Source organism: Rhincodon typus, chromosome 19 (assembly GCF_021869965.1).
Source record: "Rhincodon typus isolate 14 chromosome 19, sRhiTyp1.1, whole genome shotgun sequence".
Classification (NCBI taxonomy): domain Eukaryota; kingdom Metazoa; phylum Chordata; class Chondrichthyes; order Orectolobiformes; family Rhincodontidae; genus Rhincodon; species Rhincodon typus.
In genome coordinates, this window is record NC_063350.1 from 10,711,348 (window position 1) to 10,732,783 (window position 21,436).

The 21,436-nt window shown below is 44.0% G+C and overlaps 1 protein-coding gene across 1 annotated transcript in view; it reads right to left on the reverse strand.

The window, feature by feature from the left end:
- Positions 1–12,618: 12,618 nt before the first annotated feature.
- LOC109910940 (src-like-adapter 2) overlaps positions 12,619–21,436 on the reverse strand; it is a 35,239-nt gene continuing 26,421 nt past the window's right edge. The window contains 3 exon segments of the mRNA XM_048608649.1: positions 12,619–15,979; positions 16,759–16,888; positions 18,960–19,109. Of these exon segments, the coding sequence (XP_048464606.1) occupies positions 15,742–15,979; positions 16,759–16,888; positions 18,960–19,109 (518 nt within the window). The 3' untranslated portion in view covers positions 12,619–15,741.

The following is a 21,436-nucleotide window of genomic DNA, read 5'->3' on the forward strand; positions in this document are numbered from 1 at the left end:
ACAGATGTCTCTGAAGGCTGCTCATATCTTGGTGTAATGTTGGTACACAGATACCTGCCAACTGTGATCTGCTGGGTGGAGAGGTGAAGCAGGAAATGTTCTGGGCGACATTTCCCGTTAGTTCCTCGGGAGGTGAACTGTGTGCTCCTGAAAAGAACTGCTGTCTCACTCTGGGCGAGGGCAGTTACTGAGTCCCACCTGTCTGTTGCCACTGAAAAACAGCTTTCTAACCTGAGCTGTTTGTGTGCAGACTCACTGCTACACTCCCAGAGATTCCGTACATGCTGCTACGTTGCTGACCCATCACCATCGGATTTGAGACAGAGAGAAAACAGGAGAGAGAAAGATGGGGAAAGTGACTTGGAAAAAACAATAAGATGAGGGAGTATTTCATGAATGGTAGGACACTGGGTAGCTTAGAGGAACAGAGGGATATTGGGGTAATTAGTCACATGAAATCGGCAGAGCACATGTATAGGACCCAGAAGTTGCTGGAAAAGCTCAGCAGATCTGGCAGCATCTGTGAAGACAAAATTAGTCAATGTTTCGCGTCCGGTGACCTGAGGAAGGGTCACCGAACCCGACATGTTAGCTCTGATTTTTTCTTCACAGATGCTGCCAGACCTGCTGAGCTTTTCCAGCAACTTCTGTTTTTGTTCCTGATTTACAGCATCCTCAGTTCTTTCGATTTTTACATAAATAGGATAGTTAAGGCATATGGGACATTTGCTGCCATCAGTCGTGGCATACAGTATATAAGCAAGGAAGTAATATTGGAGGTAACATGGTGTGGAGCTGGAGGAACACGTTAGGCCAGACAGCATCAGAGGAGCAGAAAAGTTGACGTTTTGGGTCAGGACCCTTCTTCAGCCATCAACTTTCCTGCTCCTCTGATGCTGCCTGGCCTGCTGTTTTCCTCCAGCTCCGCACTGTGTTATCTCTGACTCCAGCATCGGCAGTTCTTACTATCTCCTTAAGAGTGAGTAAAGCTTTTCGTTTCCTCTAAACTTTACTCATCATTTACCTTTGTTACAAACTCATCCTTTTCTCTGAACTGAAATTGCCTTGTTTTCCTCTCCCATGCTCTCTTGGAACTCACTGGCAGAAGTATCCCGCTGGCTTTCCATAACCTTATTTCTGTTGAGGTCATTCAGAATTATTCGAGAGTAGGCCACCCTAACACCTACTAGAGTCCCCAAGTAGATCTGCGATGGGGAACTGATTTCCTAAAAAAAGATGGGAGCCTGACAAATCATAGAATCCCTGCAGTGTGGAAACAGGCACTTTGGCCCAACAAGTCCACACTGACCCTCAGAGCATCCTACCCAGACCCATCCCCCTATAACCCACCTAATCTACACATCCCTGATCATTATGGGCAATTTAGCATGGCCAATCCACCTAACCTGCAGAGATAGTAGGAACTGCAGATGCTGGAAAATCTGAAGAAAGGAAACCCACACAGACATGGGGAGAATGTGCAAACTCCACACAGACAGTTTCCTGAGGGTGGAATCGAACCTGGGTCCCTGGCACTGTGAGGCAGCAGTGTGAGCCACTGAGCCACCGTGCCACCCTGCAAAGAGCTGCTGCATTGCAGACCATCTGTCTTGGGGAAAAGCACGACGACCATCCAGCTAGTGGGGGTGAGCTTGGGTGTGTTTCTTGGGTCAGCTCCATCAAACCCACAACACCCAACATGTTCATGCTGTGGAGCAGCTACAGGAAAGTCCCCCCAAAGCAGGAACAATGATAAGAGCTGCCAGGTCTGCCATGGGCAAATGCCAGTTTCATATTGAACTCGTTGCAGATGAGAGGATCCGCAGGAAACAACGAATACGGTTACAATGAGAGCATAACTGAAAGATGAGGAGTCCACCATCAAAACCCAACTCTTTGAAACTGGGGGATTGGGCCTACCTCCCCATTTGCACTTGAAATATGCAAGTGCATATTTGAAACATTCAAGGATTTGGGGCAAGTGCAGGAAATTGGGATTAGCACACCTTTAGATGGTGATAGGTGGATGCAGATAGTGGATATTTCTGGACCCATCACCATCTCTCCTACCCTTCCCCCAACCCCTAACCTCCTGCCTCTAATTATTGCTGGGAGAACCCTCTACCTGTGTGCTCTCCAGGCAAATCATACCTTACATAAGTACATCAGGGGAATAGAACGGAAATCAGTTTGATGTTCCACTTCCCCTACCCAAGGGTCATCAATACCAATTCTTGCTGAAATGAGCAATCCCTGCAGAGACTGAGCCAGTTCCTGCTCTGCCTGGTCAGTTCCACATTGACCATGTAACTTGCTCAGTCATAGATTTGCTTGTGAGTTCAAGCAAAAAGTTTGAACCTAAGCCTTTTTGTGAAACACACCGCAGCAGTGGGGATGTGGGATCTCCGCTGGGGAATTCAAAACACACTAACTGCATACCCTATGTTCACAGCATCACCTACTTACATGTGGACCAGTGGGTCTGGAATCAAGGCAAGCTGTTGGCAAAACAGTGAAAAGAAAAACTTGGTGCAGTCAACAACCGACATCCCTCATCTGGTTTCAGGATGAAAGATTCAAAGTAGACAATCCAGGAGAAGTATTTCACAGTAAATAAAAGGGGTGGCACTGTGACTCAGTGGTTAGCAGTGCTGCCTCACAGCACCAGGGACCTGGGTTTGATTCCACCTTCAGGTGACTGTCTGTGTGGAGTTTGTACATTCTCCCCGTGTCTGCGTGGGTTCCCTCCCACAGTCCAAAGATGCATTGGCTAGGTAGATTAGTCACAGGAAATACAGGGTTACAGAGATAGGGTAGGGGGAGTGGGTCTGTGTGAGATGTCCTTTGGAGGGCTGGTATGGACTGAATGGCCTGCTTCCACACTGTAGGTGTTCTATTGTATGAACTGTTTATCTACAATGATACAAGTTCATGATGAAGAGAACAGCACACTGTATTGTTATAAAGGCTTGTGATGTCTTACTTCAGAGTAAAGTAGTTACATGCATTAGTAAGGGATCCTCAGATAGTATAGGAACACAGCAGAAAAGACACCAAAGATGCAAATTGTTTGTGATTATTTTGCTATCAACAATGGCTATGTCACCTGCATAACACATGCACGGAGGTAATTTTGCAAAATATAAAGAGCAACCAGTTTTACTTCAGTGGTTATGGATTTTGTTGCATTAATATTGGAAGTGCTATTGCCTGGCCGCAAAAAAGTGGAGAGAAGAACTATTGTTCTATTTTATTGTTACAGCTCCATTGTGCAGTCACATGGACACTCCAGTCCGACTACCACCGTGAGGTTTCACATCATGACACAGCAATGACACTAGCACTGAATTCAGTGTAACACTTTTACTAACTCCATGAGAAAAGTAAACCCTTGGTATGCAAACACCTAGTGTCACTACATACAGAGGTTCTACCTGTCCCCAGTGTTGCGAAGGATGGGACTGGCCTTGGTACTGAGTAGATGAACTGTCTGTATCACCTGTCTCTTATGGAAAAATTGTAAAGGAAATATCTTTGACCACAAGTCCATCAGGAAGTGGTCAGCACATAGCGTCCTCGGGACCCTGTGGGAAAAGGACAGGGTGGATCCTGTCGGGTGGTTCCCTGATCAGACTGTCAGTCATTTGGCAGAATGCCCCATCACCAGAACTTTCCAACAAGCACCAAGACATCGCTTGGGTAGTTGTTAGGAGGTCACTGCTTGTCAGGTGCTTGATGTATGCCCAGTCTCTGTGTGTCACCGCACGCTCCCCTCAAAGCAGCTGCGCTGGTGAAAAGACTGTCACACACCTCAAACTGGAATGTGTCTTTGTAAAGCAAGTCTGGAGAAAGATGCACTGGTTTTTGTCAAGGTTCATCCTGAGCTGCTCCGTGACACAGGAGAACTTTATGGTCTGTTCTCTGGGACACACACCAAGACAGAAGGCTGTGGAGGCCAGGCCATTGAGTACATTTAAGACTGAGATAGATCGGTTCTTGATTATCAAGGGGATCAAGGGTACGGGGAGAAAGCAGGAGAATGGGGTTGAGTAACTTATCAGCCATGATTGAATGGCAGACCAGACTCGATGGGCCGAATGGCCTAATTTCTGCTCCTATGTCTTATGGTCTAATAACATCGACTGTACCTGGAGGACCCATCAACTCAGTGAAAGATGCTCTTTGGTCTGCCTGGTCTAGTTGGTCTTCCAAAGCAAAGAGTTAGCCTCAACTGAGTGTTGCAGACTGGCACATTCCAAGGTCCAGGGCAATGTGCTAAGGGCCACATTGAAGTTTAAGGCGGCTGCCACAAAGGTACACTGGGAAAAGACCACCATGTAAGGTCATTCTGACAAAGCACGATGGGAGTTCTTTCAGCTATTAGACCCTCTTGGTGCCTCAAATGTATGTAAATATAGTCCTGTATAAGTAAGAAATGCCTTGGGTTTTTTGGAACTATAGAGAATGCGAAATTCCAATATCCGTTTGTTCTTCCAGTACAGAAAGGTTTCAGTAACAGTGTATCTACATTAAGGGTTTTATTAATAAAATACATGTTTGCAATTGAAAAATGAGAGAATGCCTTTGCTTTTGCAATTTTGAGAAATGTCAAAATTCCAATTTTTTTTTTGTCTCTGCCAAAATTGTACAGAAATGATTCAGAACCTTTGTATGTACTTGTAGATGACTTTTTAAATGAATAAAATATATTATTAAAATTAAAAAATGAGGAAGGCACAAGATGTATTTTTCTCACGGATATCACTGAATAACCAAGAAAATGGAAACGGTTTCATGGTGGAACTGGATTACAATGAGGAGCAGAGGAACACAGGGAGGCTGTGAAGATTAACAGCTTTTTCGACAGCATGTCCCAGACCCGCAATGACCAACACCGAGAAGGATAATTCACAAGGACATCATCACTTCCTAGTTCTCCATAGAACCCCTACAGGGTGGAAAATAGGCCCTTCAGCCCAACAAGTCCACACCAACCCTCAAAGCATCCTACCCAGACCCATTCCCAAACCCCTCTAATCTACACATCCCTGGACACTACAGGACAATTTCCCACGACCTAGCCCTGCACATCTTTGGACTGTGGGAGGAAACTGGAGTACCCAGAGGAAGCCCGTACAGACATAAGGAGAATGTGCAAACTCCACACAGACAGTTGCCTAAGGGTGGAATCGAGCTCAGGTTCCTGGCACTGTGAGGCAGCAGTGCTAACTACCAAGCCACCATGCTGCCCTTCCAAGTCAGAAGTTACACGACACCAGGTTATAGTGTAACAGGTTTATTCGAAATCACAAGCTTTTGGAGCGCTGCTCCTTCATCAGCTGAAGTGGAGGGAAACGCAATTGCGAATCCAACACCGGCACATCCACATCATGGTTCTCTTCCAGGTCACATATAGCATCCCGACTTAGATAGTTACTGACCCTTTCTTCATCCTCACTGGCTCAAAATCCTGGAACTCCTCCCATCACAGCACTGTGGTATATTCATGCCACACACGCACTGTGATAGTTTCACAACTCGGCACCACTTTCTCAAAGGGCAATTAGAGATAGGCAAGAAATACCAGCCCTGACGGTGTTACTAATATCCTGGGAATGAATATGAATGTAAAATATGATGTATCTTACTCACTTGTACAACTTCTGAAAAATAAATTTGCTGCATATTTTTAAACATCCAATAATTATGATTACGTTGCACTTTTCAGCCTCTCATTATTGTCTTCCTAATCAGTGGAAACAATCTTCTCAGTTTGATGGTATTTACAGACCAATGAACAAGTGTGATCCGACCGTAGGCTCAAAATCTCACCAAAACAAACACAAAGTGCCACAATTGCTGGAACCAGAAATAAGGGCAAAAAAAACACCTGGAAAATCTCATTAATTCTGGCAGCCCCTCTGTGAAGATAATTTTTCAGAAAAATGATCTTTTCTCAGAGCAGACACTGTCTGACCTTTTATGTTTATCCAGCTTTTTCTAAGCTGTCTGCTCATCGGAAAGATGGCTGAGGAGTGGAACACTTCCAGATCCCACACATTCTCCATAGCAAAGATTCTCGGGACAGCTTTAGCCAGGTCAGATAAAGGTAGCATGAGCAGCATGGCTAAGGGTTAATGCTAATTACTGGTATAGAGTAAAGAGGGCCTCTTAACAGTTAATTTTCAGACAAGACCACAATGTGTTATTGAGAAAGCACAGTTAACATTTCAGATCCAATTAACCTTCTCAAGCCTTCTGAAGACTCTTTGCTGAATACTCTGCTGGTTCTAAGTTGGCCATTAAAGACTCCACAGTCTTTTCATGGTCACTTTAAATGAGTTGAATGTTTTATGTCCAGATTTATTAATAAACTGAATACAAATTCTCAAATCATGTCAGGCTTATCAACCCTGGTCCCTGGATTACAAGTTCAGTTACATAATTATCATATGTTACATCATTTCCATGAGGTGTGAGTATCTGGTCACTTGATCTGACCTGGTAGTCTGATGTTGGCTGTTCAAAGTGCAGCGGCATGTTAGTCACCATCAATAATATCCTTCTCACTGTTAAGTGGAACATTCAGGGAAACGTTCTCCTTTAAGTACTGATGAATCATCTATTTTTGTCACATTTCACAAATTTCCGCCCACATGTTCTGTTTGTGGCTGTAACCTTTAAGTATCTAGACTGATTTAAGAGAAGAGGGGAGGGGGAGAAATCAAATAATCATGTGGCTTATAAAAGTTGAGTTTGTCACATGTGTGGGATGTTACAATGGTGGAAACGTTTTCTGCACTGTATTTCCACACTTATGACGAAACTATCAAGTTCTTTCTGCTTTACACAGGACACCAATTGCGAAGCATATTTTGTACGTGTGATGGAATGACGTCTGGTAAGCAAACCATTGTGCAGTGAGATGGAATATGTCAAAAGTCCTGACTTCATCAGTCACTGGACTCAAAATGTTAAACTCTGCTTTCTTTCCACAGATGCTGCCAGACCTGCTGAGTTTTGCCAGCACTTTATCATAGAATCCCTACAGTGTGGAAACAGGCCCTTCGGCCCAACCAGTCCACACTGAACCTCAAAGCATTCCACCCAGACCCACCCTGCTATAACTCACCTAATCTACACCTCCCTGAACACTACGGGCAATTTAGCATGACAAATCCACCTAGCATGCACATCTTTGGACTGTAGGAGGAAACTGGAGCACCCGGAGGAAACCCGCACAGACACGGGGAGAATGTGCAAACTCCACACAGACAGTTGCCTGAGGGTGGAATTGAACCCAGGTCCCTGGCACTGTGAGGCAGCACTGCTAACCACTGAGCCACCATGCCACCCCAATTTATGTTTTTGTTCAAGATTTTTTTCCCCAATCACAGTTTAGTGACCAGTGCTAGGAGGTCCAATGGTATGTGCAGACTTGACTGCCACATTGTACAAGTTTGAGCATCCTATCAATGCAAGATTGTAGTTAAAGAACAGCCACCATAACTATTTTAAAATTAATAGAGCTATGGTCACTGGTCCTTTTATGTCAGCAGAGATTAAAAGTGAAAGGATGCTTGTCTGACTGGAGGCCTGTGACTAGTGGTGTGCCTCAGGGGTCGGTGCTGGGCCTATTGCTGTTTGTTATCTATATCAATGATTTAGATGAGAATGTACAAAGCCTGATTAGTGAGCTTGCGGACGACACTAAAATAGGCGGTATCATGGACTGTGGTAGGTTATCAGAAATTGCATCAGGATCTTAATCAGGGGAAGTGAGCCGAGAAATGGCAAATGGAGTTTTAAATACAGCTAAGTGTGAGATGTTGCATTGTGGAAAGTCAAATCAAGGTAGGAGTTTCATTGTGAATGGTAGGGCCTTAAGGAGTGTAATGGCACAGAGGGACCTTGGAGTTCAGGTGCACGGTTCTCTGAAAGTAGAGTCACAGGTAGACAGGGCAGTGAAGAAGGCTTTTGGCACATTGACTTTGATCAGTCAGGGCATTAAGTATAGAAGTCGGGAAGTTATGTTGCAGTTGTACAGGACATTGGTGAGGCCGCACTTGGAGTACTATGTTCAGTTTTGGTCACCTTGCTATAGGAAGGATGTTATTAAACCTGAAACAGTGCAGAGGAAATTTACAAGGCTGTTGTCAGGACTTAAGGGACTGAGTTATAGGGAGAGGTTGGAGAAGCTAGGACTTTTCTCTTTAGAGCGTAAGAGACTGAGGGGGGATCTTATAGAAGTATATAAAATCATGAGAGGCATGGATAGGGTGAATGCACTCAGTCTTTTTCCCAGGGTTGGGGAACTGAGGATTAGAGGGCATTAGTTTAAGGTAAGAGGGGGAAGAATACATGGGAACTTGAGGGGCAATTTTTTTACACAGAGGGTGGAATGAGCTGCCAGCGGAAGTGGTTGAGGCAGGTACATTAACAACATTTAAAAGGCATTTGGCCGATATACGGATAGGAAAAGACTAGAAGGATATGGGCCAAGTGCAGGGAAATGGGGTTAGTGTAGATGGACATTTTGGTTGGCATGGACCAGTTTGGGCTGAAGGCCCTGTCTCCATGCTGTAGGACTGAAAAAAAAACACCAGAGGATCTGCCTATGTCCTGGTTACCAGAGCCCAGCAAGAGTCAATGGGCACTTAAAAAACAAGGGAGAACATTTGGGCAAAAATATGACAGAATGTGCAGAGATTACAGATGGACCTGAGGCACGAACTGTGTTTCAGTAATAAACTCTGGTCCCTTGTCAATCGAGGGTCAGTCGGTGAAACAGAAAACAAAGATACCTCCCTGTGTGGATAGAGTTTATTAACTACCTAGTGTTTTGAATAAACCACCACCAATTTAACTAATCATTGCAAGAGGCCTAACAGGTAAGGCAGATGCACTCAGGGAATAGTTTGGAACATGGGTCTGGGATATCATAGCTATTACAGCCACATAGCTCAGGGATGGACAGGACTGACAGCTTAATGTTCCAGGTTATAGATGCTATTGGAAGGATAGAAAGGGGGGGTAAAAGAGGAGGGGGAGTGGCATTTTTGGTTAGAGATAACATTATAGCTGAACTTAGGGAAGATATTCCTGGCAGTCTGTCCAGTGAAGTTATTTGGGTGGAACTGAGAAATAAGAAAGGGGTGATCACCTTATTGGGATTGTACTATAGACCCCCCAACCGTCAGCGGGAAACTTAGAAGCAAATTTGCAAGGAGATCTCAATGCAAACATTGACTGGGACTGACATAGTGTTAAGGGCCTGGGTGGAGAGGAACTTGTTAAGTGTATGCAAGAAAATGTTCTTATTCAGTAAGTGGATGTACTACTAGAGAAGGAGCAAAACTTGATTTTCTCTTTGGAAATAAGGCAGAACAAGTGACTTATGGCCAGTGATCATAACTCTATTAGTTTTAAAATAGTTATGGAAAAGGATAGACCTAATCTAAAAATTAAATTTCTATATCAAGGTAAGGTCAATTTTGACGATATTGGGCAAGAACTTTCGAAAGCTGATTGGCAGAGGCTATTTGCAGGTAAAGGGGCAGTTGGAAAGTGGGAGGTCTTCAAAAATGAGATAACAAGAGTCCAGAGGCAGTATGTTCCTGTGAAAAGGTAAGGCTGGTAGGTGTAGGAAATGCTGGATGACTAGAGACGTTGAAGCGCTGGTCAAAAAAAGAAAGAGGCCTCTGGCAAGTACAGACAGCTATGCATCCCTTGAGGAGTATAAGGAATAAACTCAAAAGGGAAATCAGGAGGGCAAGAAGGGGATATGAGAGAGCTTTGGCAAATAGGGTTAAGGAGAATCCACAAAGAGATTCTACAAATTCCATATGGGCAAAAGAGTAACCAGGGAGAGAATAGGGCCTTTTAAAGATCAACAAGGCCATGTATGTGTGGAACCATGGGCGATGGATGAGATCCTAAACGTGCATTTTGTGTCAGTATTACTGTGGAGAAGGATATTGAAGCTAGAAAACGTGGGGAAACACAGTCAGTCAGTGAGACAGAAACCAAAGACACCTTTCTTTGCTGATAGAGTTCCTTAACTACCTAGTATTTGAATTAATAGTGTTTTTGAATAATATCTTGAGAAGTGTCCATATTACAGAGGAGGAGTTGCTGGACGTCTTAAAATGCACTAATGTGGATAAATCCCCGAGACCTGATCAGGTGTATCCCAGAACTTTGTGGGAAGCTGGGAAGTAATTCTGGGCTCTTTGCTGTGATATTTATATCATCAATAGCCATGAGTGAGGTGCTAGAAGACTAGAGGTTGGCTTTTTTATAAGGAAGGTGGTAAGGAAAAGCCAGGGAACCATACACTGATGAGCCTGACATCAGTGGTCGATAAATTGTTGGAGAGAATTCTGAGGGACAGGATCTACATATATTTGGAAAGGCAAGGACTGATTAGGGATAGTCAACATGACTTTGTGCATGGGAAATCATGTCTCACTAACTTGATTGAGTTTTTTGAAGAAGTAACAAAGAGGATTGATGAAGGCAGAGCAGTGAACATGATGTACATGGACTTTGGTAAGGAATTTGACAAGGTTCTTCATGGTAGACTGGTTAGCAAGGTTAGATCACATGGGATCCAAGGAGAGTTATACATATGGGTACCAAATTGGTTTGAAAGTAGGAGACATAGAGAGTGGTAGAGGGTTATTTTTTGGACTGGACCCTTGTGACCAGCAGTGTTCCACAGTATCGGTGATGAGTCCACTGCTTTTCAACACTTATATAAATGACTTGGATGTGAATATAGGAGGTTAGTAAGTTTGCTGATGACACCAAAATTGGTGGTGTAGTAGACCTTGAAGAAAGTTACCTCAGAGTACAATGGGACCTTGTTCAGATGGGCTGAGGGGTGGCAGATAAATGTGAAGTGTTGCATTTTGGGAAGGCAAAATAGGACAGGACTTAATGGTAAGGTCCAAGGGAATAAAGAGACCTTGGAGTGCAGGTTCATAATTCCTTGAAGTGGAGTCACAGGTGAACAAGATGGTGAAGGTGTTTGGTATGCTTGCCTTTATTGGTCAGTGTATTGAATACAGGAGTTAGGATGCCATGTTGTGGCTGTACAGGACATTGGTTAAGCCACTTTTGGAGTACCGCATTCAATTCTGGTCTCCCGGCTCTGGGAAAGATGTTGTTAAACTTGGAAGGGTGCAGACAAGATTTACAAAGATGTTGCCAGGGTTGGAGGGTTTGATCTATAGGGAGAGGCTGAATAGGCTGGAGCGCAGACGCTGAGGGGTGACCTTGTAGAGATTTATAAAATCATGAGGGGCATGGTTAGGGTGAATTGCCAAGGTCTTTTTCCCATGATAGGGGAGTCCAAAATTAGAGGGCATAGTTTTAAGGTGAGAGAGGAAAGATATAAAAGGGACCTAAGGGGCAACTTCTTCATGCAGAGGGTGATGTGTGTATGGAATGAGCTGCCAGAGGAAGTAGTGGAGATGGGTACGATTACAACATTTAAAAGGCGTCTGGATGAGTACATGAATAGAGAGGGTTTAGAGGGATGTGGGCCAAATGCTGGCAAATGCGACTAGATTAATTTCAGATATCTGGTTGGCTTAGACAAGTTGGACTGAAGGGTCTGATTCTGTGCTGTACATCTCTGTGACTCTAACTAATATTATTTCTTTCTTAATTTATTTTATCTTTACTTTTGTTAGAACATTAGCTTGGACTTTGTACCACTGGTTCAGTGACATTACCATTAGCCCACAACCGCTCCCTGCTTAGTCTTTCTTCTTCCTTCCTTCTTTAAATTAAAATAAAAACATATTTAATTAAAAGCAACCCAAAGAAGCATTTGTGTTTTTAAAGTTCCTCATTCCATCAGGTGTCCATCTTTGAGTTTGTCTGATAAGTTCTTGGAGTCAGCACCTTTTTTTTTCCTAAAATAATCTGACAACTGATAATGCGCACACCAACCAATTTCATTTTTGGAATCTCTTCTGTTATTTTCTTCTTTTTGTTCATGGGATATGGGCATCCCTGGCTGGGCCAGCATTTATTACCCATTTTTAATTGCCCTTGAGAAGACAGTGGTGTGTGAATGATTGCAACAAATCTTATATTTAATCGTGTTCATCTGATGGTTTAAATATGGCTTGGAGCTCCTCATTGAAACTGTGGAACAATGGGTGTACCTCTATACCTCTATGACTCTAGGAACAGCATCTGTCTCTGGAAGTGTCCAGGGTTCAATCCTTCTTCTTCACAGCCCTTTGAAGGGGTGGCACGGAGACTCACTGGTTAGCACGGCTGCATCACAGCATCAGGGACCCAGGTTTGATTCTAGCCTTGGGCACCTATCTGTGAGGAGTTTGCACATTCTCCCTGTGTCTGCATGGTTTTCTTCCAGGTGCTCTGGTTTCCTCCCACTGTCCAAAGATAGCAGGTTATGTGGATTGGCCATACTAAATTGCCTGTAGTGTCCAGGGATGTGCAAGCTAGATGGGTTAGCTGTGGGAAATGCGGGGTTACAGGCATGGGGTAGATCGTTGGAGGATTGGTGCAGACTCAATTGGCCAAATGACCTGCTTCTACACTGTAGGGATTCTATTGAATGACATACAATGCAGTAACTTTATTACAAAGTTTGATTTATTCGCAATAACAAAATAAGGCAAAAATATTTTTACACCATGACAACTGAACTTGTCAAATAAATTATACAGAACTATCTTTGCTTGAGTCAAAGTTTTCAGATTTTGATTTTTTGTTTCACTGAATGTGCACACGTTTCTGATGCCAGCAAAGAATTCCAAGAACACAGGCCGTTTCCTCTCCAACGTACCAAATATTCTCATTTTAATGGACCAAACTATTAATTCCATTCTCATTCAACCCCAATAGACTACACAACTTCCAATGTTGGAAACCATTTGGCATTCACAGCAATTACGTGTAAAAGTTGACACTTCATAGGATACCCCCGGCATCCCAGGATGCTGCTCAGTGGAAACACACCTTAAATAAACCTAGGATGCATATTGTGAGCTGTGCATTCTCATTTTAGGTTCCATCCCAAAAGCCCTACTCTTTCCAAATACAAGGAATTCTGAGTCACAGCATATAACACTGATGGAAATGGGGTGCAGATCTTTGGTATTTCCTCCCAAGTGCGGATGATGGATAGACACCTCTGCATATTGCATAGTTTCATGCTAATCAGAGATTATTCAATTCATTATCACAATTACAATTGTGTTACAATCTCCATTGCTTTCTGATTTCAGCTCTGATTAGCCCATTGTTATGGCCTTACTTTAGCTTGCAAGCTCATGCCTTTTCCAAGAGCTGGATGCAATACTGCAAAAGGCCGATGCTGATGGAATTTCCCATTCAGTGACCAGCCAGCTGTCTCAAGTTCCTGTGAACCAGATCCTACCAGTTCTGCAGGAAGCAAAGTCTGTGACCAAGAACACAAACGGGCACAAAGTTGCTTTTCACATTGCTTTGCAGTTTTGTTACAAAAGCTGCAATTTGATCGTACGGCCTGATGCACAAATATATTTCCTACCCATGTCACCACTAAATGATATCGATTACAAGGAACTGGTGATATTGTATTTGCTCATTCCTTACCCTTATGACATTTGCTGACTAACACAACGGTCTACCATCAGCACAGATTTGCTTTTTAATTAAACAGACAAAGGAATCCAACAAATATTTTTAGCCAGTGAGCAGTTAGAATAAAATATCAATCACATGGACGAGATGTGCTGAATAGCAGATTCATTCCAGGGTAAAGCTAGACAGACACATGGTGGAGAAGGGAATGGAAGGGTATTTTGATAGCATTTGTTGAAAAAGTGGAGAGAGCTGGTTTCTGTGGAGTAGGTTGGGTACAATGGCTGTAGACTAGGTGTTCCCAACATTGAGGACTCCCTTCAAACTGGAACTAGAGTTATAATAGCTGCGCTGTCAGATTGCACCCCAACCGTGTTTTTCACAAGGAGATTGCGGCAATTTTCAAGCCTCGACATGGTGTCTCAGTGGGTAAATGTTTGGAAAGTACTACAATAATTGCTGTATAAATTGATGTTCCCAGTTGAGCAATGCCTTTACAGTAAAATTCTCTTCTTCATTTTCAAATCTCCCCCTGACCTTTCTAGCCTCTCCCTATCATTCTGATCTCCGTCAACCCCAATTCCTCCGAGATATTGGTGCTTGTCTAATGCTGGCCTCTTGATTCTCTCCAATGTATAATAGCTCTGTCACTGATTGCTGTGCCTTCATTTGCTCAGGTTCTGAGAACAGGAAATACCTCCCGACAACTTACTCCTGTTTTCCTTCTTTAAAACTTTCCTAGAAATCCAACTCTTTTATTGTTTTAATCCCTTTGGTTTCGGCATCGAATGGAACAAGGTTCAAAAGTGTCAGCAAGAAAATGTGGCTTTAGTTTTTGAAAGAAAAAGATCTTTACCTCAAAACTTCACTGCAAAAAGCAGCATCTTTTTGAAATGGTAGTGGGGGAGTTTTAAAACAAACTTGCTGGGTGGTGATCTCACAGAGTCAAGTGGGATGCCAGTTTCATATCAACCTAAATATTGCTCTTTGTCGATTAACTACAATGTAAAGTGAAATTGGAACAGGGTGTAAAATCAGCCATGATGGAGGAAAATAGGTTAAGTGTTATCAAGAGACCAGCAATGGATTCTACAATCCATACCAATCCCATTGTAGTTGGTGGATGGAGTGCTTCAGGAAGCCTGAGCAATGCCTCGGCTCAGACCTGGGAATCTCAGGTCAATATTGCTCAGCTTGATTGCTTTCAGCATCTAGCTAAAGGTGTGACTGTGAGTCCCCCCTTTGTCGAATAGATCGTCACACTCACTGTCTAGGCTCCAATCTGCTGGGCGTGGGCACAATGCTGCAGATGGAATTCTACTGTGACCACCCATGAGAGAGGAGCAAAGGAGGAAACTTCCAGAATGATTCTTGCATTCTAATGCAGGAGACAAGAGTAATGGACAGAGAGGCAGGAAACACAGTCTCAATACTATTACATGTGATAGAACCTCTCCAGAGAGTTAATCATTTCAGCTTCATCTTCCCAGCTCTCCAGGTCACCAGGAATTAAACACCCGGTATGAAAACCTTGGTGGTATTTTTAAAAACAGTATTTTGTTTCACAATCCCCTTGAACAGTTTTGCTTGTTAGTTGTATAAGAATAATTCAAAGTTCCCCTCACGAGCCACACACCATCCTGAGCTGGAAATGTATCACCGTTCCTTCACTGTCACTGGGTCAATATCCTGCAACATTCTCCTTATAGGATTGGGGTCTACCCACAGCCCAATGATACCAGCGGCTACAGAAGGCAGCTCATCACCACCTTCTCAAGGGCAACTGGCAATGGGCAAGAAATGCTGGACCCAGCCAGCGACACCCACATCCCATGAATGAACAAAACAAAATTGGAGATGGGGCCAAAAAAAGGGACATTTGACTGGGTCTGGGCAGGACATCTCCAAATGGATGGAACCTCTATGAATATGTCCAGCTAGAGTTGGCAACTCTAACTCAATCCTTCTTCCACACTGTAAAACTGAGAGCAACGGGCTATATGGCCCATTCGTGTAAATAAAAAGAACAATAGAAAGTAACAAAGTGCAGCTTAACTATCCACAGTAAATAACTTAAATAGACTACAATGAAGTCCACAACAGCCATCCCCATGTGTTCTTTTCATTTTGGGGTTAAAGTCCAGCTGAGTTGAAGTTGAGGTGACCGAGATTCCCCACCATTTTAAAGTTAACGTGTCGCTGGCTGCTCTGTAATCGGGCTTGCAGTGTTTTCAAACGTGTCGTTTGGTCGCTCATCTTATCTAGGTCCATATCCTCTGTCATGAACAAGTAAGAGTTGATGGCTTCCCGTAGACCCATGCTGACAGGGGACTCCTCCCCCGGCTCCTTGCTGTCACTGATTAAATCGGAGCTGGAAAAGAACAAGATGGACATTGAGCATTCCAGCAGGGCAAGAACATTCGGGATTATACACACACTCTTTCACGCACACATGCACACATGCACACGCGCGCGCGCACACACACACACTCTCACACAATCGCGCACACACACACACACACACACACACACATGCACGTACACACACTCACCTGCGCACACATACGCGCACACACACACGTGCATGCACACACTCACATGCACACACATGCACGCACGCTCACACACACAGACACAGACACCCACACATGCACACACAGGGTCTCACATGCACAGACACACACAGGCTTCAGGGAAGACACAACGCCATGTGTACACTGGAGCAATGTTATTGTCCTAATAATAGGCCAGTTTACAGCTGCATGAGGACACCTCTCCTCAAGCATTGGCAATGTTCCGCTGTGTGCCTTCACCACCTGAGGATTGTGTCTCCATTCCATCCCTCCCTTACCCATATTCACCATCCTGCCCCTCTCCTATGCCCCTGTCTCTCTTTCACCTCCTGCTAATGACAAGCTCTGGATTTCGACTCCACCTCATGCAGCCACAGAGATCTACAGGACAGAAAAAGGCCCTTCGGCCCATCGAGTCTTCATTGGTCAAAAAATCAGCTGGCTCATTGTCCAGCTTTCCTTTCCTGATCTGTAATGTGCCCCTAGCTGTGTTTTTTTTTTTACTCTCCTTCATGCTGGCTGCATGTTGGAGATGGATGTTTGTTGGTGATGTGACTGGGGTCTGCATGCTTCATACCTGTCCAACTCGTTCCAGTTGAGCTGAGGTTTCTGCACAACGATAGGGTCTGGGTGGTGTCGCTGAGTCACGGGAGGCCCCTGAATGTGACAAGGTTCCTTCAAAGTGCAGCACAGTCCCTCACCGCATTCTGCAGAGGGGCACAGAGAATGTAGAGTCAGTAAAAGTTGCGAGAGGTTCAGATACAAATACCGAGGCAACATTCCCACTGAAGAAAAGGTAAACAAACAATATCTTCTCCAAGCCACCATCCCACGGGGTTTTCCAAGTTGTCCCATCAGCCCTCCCAGCTTGAACCTTCTGTAAGCTTCAGCTCATCCACAAACTCTGGCCCCTGTAACCAAAATGACACCAAGTCCTTCTCAATCTCTATGCTCACTGACCTACTTTCTGTCCCAGCCCAACACATCCCGATTTTAAAATTATTGTTCTGTTTTCCGATCGCTCCATTGAAAAACTGCAGGTCCCTTTCAGGGTGAACCAGAACAGCTTCACGGTCAATTGAGAGCAGGAAATGCTCATTGGAGTTTGTACAGAAGAGGGGGCTCTTCTGTCCCTTGCAGTGGTAGTGAACCTACCTCTGCACCAGGAGGTCAGAGTCCAAGACCTACCTGCTCTAGAGATGTATAAAACATCACTGAACAGGTTGATCTAAAGAATGATGATGGTGTAGTGGTAATGTCACTGGGACAGTAATCCAGAGGTCAAGGCTAATGGTCAGGGCATGTTGGTTAAATAGAAGCACTGGCATTTGGTGTAGTGGTAGCATCCCTACCTCTGAATCAAGAGGTCCAGGTTCAAGTCCCATCTACTCCAGAGGTGTGTCATAACATCCCTGAACAGGTTGGTGCAAGGTGGGGAGGAAAAAAGGAGCTAGGTTTTCACGTTTAACTAGAAGTGGGTACCATAGGGACTAGAGTGCATTCATCCCCCTGCTCCATCACCATATTAATTTAATCCACTCCCTCTTTCCCTATCCTCACCTTTTGTTACCACTGCCATACCCCTAGTGGGTAGTGCTCGTTAATTCTTCTATTTATTAGACGGTAGCCATGATGTGGAGGTGTTGTACTGGGTTGGAAAAGTCAAAAAGTGCATGACACCAGCTGACAAAGGGGCTACGCTCCGAAAGTTTGTGTTTTCAAATAAACCCGTTGGTCAATAGCCTGGTGTCGTGTGAGTTTTGACCTTTTTATTAGAAACATAATGGCGATTTTATTGAAAAAAAGAGCTGGGTTTTGCATTCAGGTGAACGTGCAGTTTGCAAGGGCTGGAGTGTGTTATCTCCCAATCCAACACCATTTTAATGTAATCCCCTTCCCCACTTCCTTTCCTCCCTTCACATTTGTTATTGTCGTATTGCCCTGGTGGGCAGCACTTGTTAATTGTTTGTTTCGTCAATTATTTTGAGTGAGTTGCTGGATGTGTTGTAAAAAGAATAAAGTTGGGTTTTCTTGGGATGAAGTGCATCATCTTCCCCTTCAAATAATCCCCTTTCCTTACTTCCATCCCTGATTTTTGTCGCTATTGTCACACTGGCCCTGGTGATCAGTGATTGTCAGTTGTTAATAGGATGCATTGGTGACAGATTTCAATAGTACAGAACTGGGTGTTCAGACCTTTTATGAAATAAAAAGGTGGGTTTTCAACGCCCCTGGTAATTTGCCAATTTTGGGAAGAAAAAGAGTTGGGTTTTCCCTGAGTAGGGGGTTGGAATCTGGAGTGGGAAAGCATCCAGACAGGAGGGACACTTTTGCTGAATTATTTAGAGTTGTAAATCTTGGAATGTCTTCTGCTGTCTGTTTGGCCATCTTCATCCCAGTCACATTCCCCAGATTCCAAAGCCCCCGAAACTCCAACCTCTTACTGTAGTGATTATAATGAGGTCAGCCAGGGATTCCTCATAGAATACGAGTTTCCTGATCGGGGCTGTTAATCTGGTCCAATCAGGGAGCCCTGGCTGACAGATAAAAACAGGAATGTTAGGAGTTCTGTTCACTCTGACAGCTGGCTCTGAGGGAGCTGGATCAGCGTCAAGGGCTCTCCACATGTAAATAAAGGGTGACCTGGTGATGGGATACTGGCCTCTGTGGGGTTATTATGTTTACCAACGTCTAACTTCCTTCACTCCACCACTCATATCAGCTGCATGAAAACTCTCTCAAAATTTCACGTGTTTTGAGAGTTTGTGTGAGGCGTACCTGAATAATAATCCACCATATCATGCAGAGATGGGACAGTGAGCCGAGGGGAGATGTAGAACCAGCCATTGGGTAAGCGATGAATGCGGTAGTGTTTGATAGAATCCCATGACGCGTTGTTGGATCGTCGGACAGACAATGAAAAGGAACCTGAGGAAACAGGAGAGAGGGGAACATGAAGATTAAGAACAGTAAGACAGGAACAGGTCAGGGACCTGTTAGGACCCCCACAACACCCTTTTCAATCCCAAACTGGGAAAGTAAGTGCAGGAACTATGTTATATTATAATAACAATATAACAAGAATGTATATAGGAATTATATTGTTTGACATAGTCCAATGTTACAATGTGGAATGCAGTGCCTGGAAGAAAGGTGGAGGTACTTGAGGAGTAACTTTCTAAAGGGGAAGTGGATGTACTCTTTAAAAAGAGACCTTTATACCTCCACGGCGATCAGCTGTTTAATGATGGGCTCATCTGTTCAGATAAGGTCAGGCCACATCCAAGGCTGTTTCTACAACCAGTATTTCTTTCTGCTATACACACGGGGTTCTTACAACAGGCTTCACTTCCCCAACGTTGTTCAGTTACACTCCTTCTGATAAGACTCCTGAGGATGTAGTTATATCAGGGCACACACCAAACATGCAACTTTATCTCTACAAAAACAGTATGATTGGATAGCACTTTCTGATGGGCGATGGGCTGAATAGTATCCTGGGCCATCTGTTCTGATTTAGGGGTCAAACGGGTTGAAAGATAAATCTTGAGTAGGGTTTCTCCCTGCAATCCCTTCAAAAGGTGTCATTCCAGAGCATTGGTTATCATAGAAACCCTACAGTGTGGAAAGAGACCTCTCAAGTCCACACCAACCCTCCAAAGATCATCCCAACCCCCCATCCCAATAACTCTGCATTTCCCATGGTCAACCCACCCAGCCTGCACATCCCTCAACATTTTAGCATGGCCAAGCCACTAAACAGCACATCTTTGGACTGTGGGAAGAAACCAGAGCATCCAGAGCAAGCCCACACAGACACAGGGAGAATGTGTAACTCCACACAGACAGTCACCCAAAGGTGGAATCAAACCCAGGTCCCTGTGAGGCAGCAGTGCTACTGGCTGTCAGTGCTCTCTATAGGCTATAATTCCAACACTGCCGCACACTTGTACACCTATGACCACATGTGTTCAAACATTGAAGCCACATCATTCTGCCATAGAATCAACAGTGCACTGATCCACACAGAGAATGCTTTGACCTGTCCATTCCAATATCTCAATGATACAGCCATCTGCAAGTCCCCACGAGAAAGCTGCTTATGAGCTGTATCCTATGTGAGTGTAATAGTGCAGTGATATTGAGGGAAAGGTGTTGTCCTGAAAACATATTGTACCCAACTTCTGTTAGGCACCGAGAAATAGTCTCTTCTTATTGTGAGCTAATGTTTTGGAAAGCTTCCTCGCTTCCTGCAGGTTTATATGGGAAAAAAAGCAAGGCAGCAGCCAGAGGAGCTGGTGGAGGCTGGTACAGTTACAACATTTAAAAGGTATCTGGATGGGTATTTGAATAGGGAGGGTTTAGAGGGATATGGGCCAAATGCTGGCAAATGGGACTAGATTAATTTAGGATATCTGGTCGGCATGGATGAGTTGGACCAAAGGGTCTGTTTCCATGCTGTAGATCTCTATGACTGTATAACTAACTTCTAGTCTTCCACTTTCTGATCATCGCAGAGCCGAATAACTACCAAGTACACTTCAAAAAAGTACCTTGAAGACTATAAAGTGCTTTGGATTCACCGACATGATACAAACCCAAGGGCTTTATTTGCATTTAACCTATTTTCACAATGGGTCTTCCATCACCAGACATTGAAATGAAGTGGTAGTCTTGTTGTGGCAGTGGAAGGGTTAAGCAGTTTGTCACAAGCATCTTTGAGAGAGTAGATGTGGCACCTGACAATGCTGCCTCCAGAAGGTGGTTGGAAGATTCAGATTGCTGTTGGATGATAAACCATGCCACCTGTTCAGTGGAGTGTGGTCTCACATGCACCACCAATTGATGCTGATAAACACCTGGCAGCCTGTTTTCTTACACTGACAGAGAACTTTTATCTGGTTTCCTTTCTTTATCATCTCTGGGAGGGGGAAGCTCCTTCACACTTCAAATTTGCACACAAAACTTTACCACTCTCTGAGTTTTATTTTGTTCATGTCTAACTCATTCATACAAAAATATTTTGAGAACATTATGGTTGTATTTTCTGGAGTAAAAATATCTACTGACTGTAACTGGGATTCAATTATAATTACGGGCATTTTGGCTTTGCCAAATAAAATGAAATTTTGTAGAGTTTTAGTGTCAAAAGCTGCATTCTAGTGCAGCTGTTGATTCAGCAGGGTAAGGGTTTCTCACTGTGTAACTGTGGAGCTGTTAATTCAGCCGGGTAAGGGTTTCTCACTGTGTAACCG